At 46.1% G+C, this 7500-nt stretch overlaps 1 protein-coding gene across 1 annotated transcript in view; it reads left to right on the forward strand.

Moving 5' to 3' along the window:
• Positions 1-7500, forward strand: part of LOC143281608 (calmodulin-like) — a 25485-nt gene that overhangs the window by 13518 nt on the left and 4467 nt on the right. Inside the window, exon 2 of the mRNA XM_076586854.1 lies at positions 5417-5560. Within this exon, the coding sequence (XP_076442969.1) occupies positions 5491-5560 (70 nt within the window). The 5' untranslated portion in view covers positions 5417-5490. The remainder of the gene's footprint in view (positions 1-5416; positions 5561-7500) is intronic.

Raw genomic sequence — 7500 nt, forward strand, 5'->3', positions numbered from 1 at the left:
AAAGCCGTGCCAGCATTTTTGTCATCAAGAACCGATCCATCTGTAAATATATGGAGATGATTCTGGTATTTTTCTGCTATGTGTATTCTGGCAGTACTCGTGATATTTATGTTTTCTTCCTTTTTTGTTTCAGAATAGTTGATATCAAAATCTGCTTTCAACATTTCCCAAAAATGAATAGGAGTATCAGATGGTTTTATAGCTAACTCGTTCATGTTAACACCAGATTCTTTTAACAGATTTGAAACGTAAGTTGCAACTGTTTCTTGTGATGAAATAGCTTTAGTTCTTTTTGGAAAATCAATGTCAGGTCTTACTGTCAGTTCATCAGCAATGAAATTTTCTGTCACAGAAGTGTATCTTACAGCGAATTTTGCTGTTGCAAACTCACGATGCTCATTTAAAGGAAGAATTCCGGCTGTTTTGTATGTTTCCTGGTTGGATGCATGAAAGGGCACTCCAAGGGCAATTTTGATAGGCTTGCAGTCTACACTTTGAATCTTTTGTAATAGATGTTTAGGTGCACTGAAAAGTATTTCTTGTGCATACGTTAACTTAGATCTTACAAGAGCCATGGAAAGATGGCTCAATGTTTTGTATCCATTCCCCAAGGTAAGCGGCTTAGAATTTTGATTAGATTGATACTTTTCCTTGCCTTTGTTAAGATGTAATCAAAGTGAATGTTCCATGTCAGTTTTGAAGTAAGATAAACACCTAAAAACTTCACCACCTGTTTATAATCAATGACGTCACCAAGTGATTTAAAAATTGGCATGCTAGATGGGTTACCACCTGAATTAAACAACATCATACATGTTTATTCTGTCGACAAGGCTAGACCATTTTCAAACATATAGTTACCAAGGTTGTCAAGATCAGATTGATACAAACGCCATATGTAATTCCGTGCTCTTTGTGGGGTTGACTTTTTTAGAGTGACACCCATCCGCATACAAATGTCATCAGCATACTGTACTATAACTACACGATTTGACAATGCCTTTGGGAGATCCTGAATAAGAATATTAAAAAGTATAGGGGCTATAACTGAGCCCTGGGGAATTCCCATGTCAAGTTTATGTGGTAAAGAATAATGTGTTCCCACCCTCGCTTGGATAGTTCTATTAGATAAAAAGCTTTTTATATACTCATAGAGATTACCAGATATTCCGACTGATTTCAGTTTGTATAGCAGACGTTCGTGCCAAACTTGATCGTAGGCTTTTTTAACATCAAAAAACGTTGCCAAGACACTTTTTCTGCGGCCAAACTGACGTTTGTGTGTGTGTTTGTGCCAATGTGTGTGTGTGTGTGTGTGTGTGTGTGTGTGTGTGTGTGTGTGTGTGTGTGTGTGTGTGTTGTGTGTTTGTGTGTTTGTATGTGTGTGTCTCCAAAATCGGTTTTTAATTTCTGTAATATGCTCAAAGGAGGAAAACAAAAAGTCATTTTAGCTGTAAGTAAGGTGATCAGATTTGCAAATGTTGCCTAGCTACACTTTTGGAGTTAAAAGACATTTGTGTTTTCTCAACTTTTATGTGATATTGTTGTGTATTTGGAATTGTGTGTTCTGGGCATGAAAAGATTATTTTGCAGTAATCCTCCATACTCCAATAGGAGTGAAAGGATAATTAAAACTTGAAACGTGTGTGTGCCAATGTGTGTGTGCCAATGTGTGTGTGTGTGTGTGTGTGTGTGTGTGTGTGTGTGTGTGTGTGTGCCAATGTGTGTGTGTGTGTGTGTGTGTGTGTGTGTGTGTGTGTGTGTGTGTGTGTGCCAATGTGTGTGTGTGTGTGTGTGCGCGCCAATGTGTGTGTGTGTGTGTGTGTGTGTGTGTGTGTGTGCCAATGTTTGTGTGTGTGTGTGCCAATGTGTCTGTGTGTGTGTGTGTGCCAATGTGTTGTGTGTGTGTGTGTGTGTGTGTGTGTGTGCATTCTCCCAGGATGGACAGATTGAATTGTGAGGAGATGGAGGGGTTAGGGGATTTTTTTCTTGGGGAGGGGGGAGGTGAGGGGGCTGGGTGTGTGTGTGTGGGGGGGGGATTATGTGGAACAGAGAGTCTGCAATAAGGGAAAAGATGTCAGTGATTATTTGAGATGGACAGGGGTGCGGGGGGTTGGGGGGTGGGGTGGGGTTGAATATAAGGATATAAGGTGAGAGAGTGAGTAAACCAATAACATGGTTATGAAACAAACTACGATTGCCAGCCAGTGCTTCGATCACAAAAGTTGGAACACCCAACACCCCCTCAAAATCCTGCTAAGCAAATAGGTGATATAATATGTGGAACTCGTGTTGTTTCGTGTCTTGCTGTGCTGTGCTGTGCTGTGCTGTGCTGTGCTGTGCTGTACTGTGCTGTGTTGCGTTGTGTTGTGCTGTGCTGTGTTGTGTTGTGCTGTGCTGTGCTGTGCTGTGTTGTGTTGTGCTGTGCTGTGTTGTGTTGTGCTGTGCTGTGCTGTGCTGTGTTGTGTTGTTCTGTGCTGTGCTGTACTGTACTGTGCTGTGCTGCATTGTGCTGTGCTGTGCTGTGCTGCATTGTGCTGTGCTGTGCTGTGTTGCGTTGTGTTGTGCTGTGCTGTGCTGTGCTGTGTTGTGTTGTTCTGTGCTGTGCTGTACTGTACTGTGCTGTGCTGCATTGTGCTGTGCTGTGCTGTGTTATGCTGTGCTGTGCTGCGTTGTGCTGTGCTGCGTTGCGTTGCTTTGTGTTGTGTTGCGTTGTGCTGTACTGTGCTGTGCTGTGCTGCGTTGTGTTGCGTTGCGTTGTGCTGTGTTGCGTTGTGTTGTGCTGTGCTGTGCCATGCCGTGCTGTGCTGTGCTGTGTTGCGTTGCGTTGTGCTGTGCTGTGCTAAGCTGTGCTGTGCTGCGTTGCGTTGTGTTGTGCTGTGCCATGCCGTGCTCTGCTGTGCTGTGCTGCGTTGTGTTGTGTTGTGCTGTGCTGTGCTGTGCCATGCCGTGCTGTGCTGTGCTGTGCTGTGCTGTGCTGTGTTGTGTTGTGTTGTGCTGTGCTGTGCTGTGTTGCGTTGCGTTTTGTTGTGCTGTGCTGTGCTGTGCTGTGCTGTGTTGCGTTGTGCTGTGCTGTGCTGTGCTGTGCTATGCCGTGCTGTGCTGTGTGCCGTTGCGTTTCGCTGTGCCGTGCTGCGCCGGGTGCTACAAGCTGCCACGTCTGCTGAGTGTTGAAAGCTTTTTTTTTCCTTTCTTTTTTTTTCTTTTTTTTTTTCTACTACCTCACCAACGGTTCATCTCATCCTGGTCAAGAACGCGTCTCTGGATTCATAAATTGATTAACTAAGAGGAACAGGGAGGGAGGGAGAGAGAGTGAGGTGTTTTTTTTTGGGGGGGGGAGGGGGGGAGGATTTGGGAGTTTTGGGGAGGGGAGGGGAGGGGAAGGGTGGTGGAGGAGGAGGAGGAGGAGGATGGAGGACCGCTGGTCTGGGGAAGCCACCTCATCCAGTGAACGAGTCGTTTTGTACGTGCTGCCTGTGCTTCTTTATCTGTCTGCGTCTCCTGCTTTCGTTCTGTGTCTCGCTCGATGTCTCTCTGTCCCCTGTCTGTGTCTGTCTCTATTTTGGCTCTCTCTCTGTCTCTCTGTCTCTCTGTCTGTCTCTCTCTCTCTCTCTCTCTCTCTCTCTCTCTCTTTCACGGTCTCTATCTCAGTCTCTCTGGCTGTCTCTCTCTCTGACTATGTGTGTGTGTGTGTGTCTGTCTGTATGTCCCTATGTATGTATGACCCACCTACCTACCTGCTTACCTCCGTACCTATCTATCTATCTCTCTGTCTGTCTGTCCTCTGTCTCAACGTCCCTCTCTCTGCCTCCCTCTCTGTCTGTCTCTCTCTCTCCATCTCTCTCCCCCTCTCTCTCCCTCTCTCTCTCTCTCCCTCACTCTCTGTCTCCCTCTCTGTCTCCCCCTCTCTCTCTCTCCCCCTCTCTCCCTCTCTCTCTCTCTCTCTCTCTCTCTCTCTCTCTCTCTCTCTCTCTCCATCCATTTCTCTCGTCGAGTTCTAACGGACAAGATGGATACGTGTATTCAAAGGACGAAAAACCGAATGTTTTTTAAAAGAAAGAAAAGCAAAGACATTGAAAGAAAACAAATAGAGAGATAGGGAGAGGGAGAGAGAGAGGGGGAGGGAGAAAGAGAGTGAGGGGGAGAGAGAGAGAAAGAGGGGAGAGAGAGAGAGAAAAAAGTAAAAACAAAACAAAAAAAGGAAAAAAAAGAATAAAAGCGGAAAAGAAACAAAGAACTCTTTTGAAATGAGAAAAAACAGAAAGAAGCAAAGGAGAGAGAGAGAGAGAGAGAGAGAGAGGGAGGGAGAGGGGGGGAGAGAGAGTGAGGGGGAGAGAGGGGGAGAGAGAAAGGATGAAAAAAGAACAAGTAAACAAACAGATAAAGAAATAAAGGGGGGGAAAGTATATAAGAAAAGTAACGATAACACTTTCAAGCAACAAAAAAGAAAAGAAAAGAAAGAAAGAAAGAAAGAAAGAAAAAACAATTTAAAAACAAAACAAAAATAAGGACAGAAGAATGATAACACTTTCAAGCAAAAGAGAGAGCAACAAAAAATAAAATAAAATAAAGAAAGAAAGAAAAAACAATTTAAAAACAAAACAAAAATAAGGACAGAAGAATGATAACACTTTCAAGCAAAAGAGAGAGCAACAACAACAACAAAAAGGAAAAAAAGAAAGAAAGAAAGAAAGAATTTTTTTTTTTTTTTTTTTTTTTTCAAGAGAGACTGAAGAATGAAACAGACAGTTGTGACACCTTCCGGGAAGCCGAATATTCAGGGGAGGTCAGCATGAGCTTACTGTCGAACAGGCTGCTCCTCGCATATCACGCCACTTGCTCACGCTGTGTGCGTGTGTGTGTGAGTGTGTGTGGTGAGTGTGTGTGTGTGTGTGTGTGTGTGTGTGCGTGCCTGCCTGTGTGCGTGCGCATGCGCGCGAGCGTGTGTGTGTGTGTGTGTGTGCATGTATACGCGTCAGTGTGTGTGTGTGTGTGTGTGTGTGTGTGTGTGTGTGTGTGTGTGTGTGAGCGTTCAATTTCATTTCATGTCTATCCACATTATGTAATATTAGACATATTAGACTGACATGGTGTGTGTGTGTGTGTGTGTGTGTGTGTGTGTGTGTGTGTGTCTGTCTGTCTGTCTGTCTGTGTATGTGTGTGCGTACCTGTGTGCGTGCGCATGCGCGCGAGCGCGCGCGTGTGTGTATGCATGTATACGCGTCTGTGTGTGTGTGTGTGTGTGTGTGTGTGTGTGTGTTGTGTGTGTGAGAGAGAGAGAGAGCGTTCAATTTGAGCCTATCCACATTATGTAATATTAGACATTTTAGACTGACATGGTATGTGTGTGTGTGTGTGTGTGTGTGTGTGTGTGTGTGTGCGTGTGTGCGCGCGCGCGTGCTTGCGTCACGTGCAGAGTTCCGCGAGGCGTTCTCGCTGTTTGACAAGGACGGGGACGGCACCATCACCACCAAGGAGCTGGGCACAGTCATGAGGTCCCTGGGGCAGAACCCCACTGAGGCAGAGCTCCAGGACATGATCAACGAGGTGGACGCTGATGGTGAGTGGGGATAACCATGGTGATGATGGTGAGTGGTGATTACCATGGTGATGATGATGGTGGTGGTGAGTGGTGATCACCATGGTGATGATGATGGTGGTGGTGAGTGGTGATCACCATGGTGATGATGATGATGATGGAGTCTCCCGTCGGTCCGACGGATGAGTAGGCAGGCAGGCTTATCTCTCGGTGTGTCGTTCCGACATTAAGGCAACCAGCACAGGTGACTTTTTTTTTAGTGAGGAGGAGTTGTGCAGTCCCTTCCCCACTCTCTCGCCTACCGACGCTCACAGTCCCACGGGTGCAGATACTGCCACGTGTAGGACGGCCTCGATAGGTGCAGGTTTTTTTCTTCGGAGCTCCGTCTCCTAGGGGGACTTCCTGCCAAGGATAAGAGCTCCCCCTGCCCTTTGGTCATCCTCTTCCGCCTTCACAGCCGTTGGGAAAGGTTTCCTCCTCCGCCAGGTCCGTCGTTGGGAGACTTCACATGCGGCAGGTAGTACTGGGTTACATGGTACCAGTAGCAAGGGCTATGCCCCTGACCTATACATATGATGATGGTGAGTGGAGATAACCAGCTATGGTGATGATGATGATGGTGAGTGGGGATTACCATGGTGATGATGGTGGTGAGTAGGGATTACCGTGGTGATGATGATAGTGATGATGGTGGTGAGTGGGGATAACCATGGTGATGATGACGGTGAGTGGGGATAACCATGGTGATTATGATGATGGTGAGTGGGGATAACCATGGTGATGATGATGGTGAGTAGTGGTTACTATGGTGATGCTGATAGTGATGATGGTGGTGAGTGGGGATAACCATGGTGATGATGGTGGTGATGATTATGGTGATTGGGGATAACCATGGTGATGATGATGGTGAGTGGGGATAACCATAGTGATGGTGACGGTGAGTGGGGATAACCATGGTAATTATGATGATGGAGAGTGGGGATAACCATGGTGATTATGATGGTGGTGAGTGGGGATAACCATGGTGATTATGATGGTGAGTAGTGATTACTATGGTGATGCTGATAGTGATGATGGTGGTGAGTGGGGAAAACCATAGTGATGATGATGATGACGATAATGATGATGATGGTGATGATGATAATGATGATGATGATGATGATGACGATAATGATAATGATGATGATGATGATGGCGATAATGATGATGATGATGATGGTGGTGGTGGTGGTGGTGGTGATGATGACGACGATAATGGTGATGATGATGATAATGATGTATTTGATGATGATGATGATGATGATGATGAACGAGCTGGGTACATGATTGAAATGAAATAAAAAGTGTAATATAAAAATTGGGCCACGGACACAGGATGGGTCACGAGCTTCAGGACATGATCAGCGAAGTGACGATGTCGATGACGACGACGACGACGACGATGATGATGATGATGACGAGGAAGATGATGGTAGTGATGGTGATCATGATGACAGTGATACAATGATGATAAAGGTGATGACGATAATGATGTCGATGGTGACGTGATGATAATGATGATGGATGACTTAGGAACAGTGATGAGTTTCCTGGATAGAATCCTGCTGAGGCGCACACGCGCGCGCACACACACACACACACACACACACACACACACACACACACAATGCAATCTTTCTTTCAAATAAATTAATCTGTTCCTTCTTTCTGTGCCCCCTACACACACACACACACACACACACACACACACCCGCACACCCCCTCACCATGCCACCTCTCCCCCCCCACCACCACCACCAAATGAGGAAGCAACTTGTTAAACCCCAGTGACAGACGCAGCTTGCTTGCCAGACACGACGTGATAGGAGCTGTCTGATTGTGTGACCTTGGTAATGGTACACATGCGCGCAAACACCTATCTCCTTCCCCCCCCCCCCCCCCCCCCCCCTCTCCCGCAGTTG

The sequence above is a fragment of the Babylonia areolata genome, chromosome 4, assembly GCF_041734735.1.
Source record: "Babylonia areolata isolate BAREFJ2019XMU chromosome 4, ASM4173473v1, whole genome shotgun sequence".
Classification (NCBI taxonomy): domain Eukaryota; kingdom Metazoa; phylum Mollusca; class Gastropoda; order Neogastropoda; family Buccinidae; genus Babylonia; species Babylonia areolata.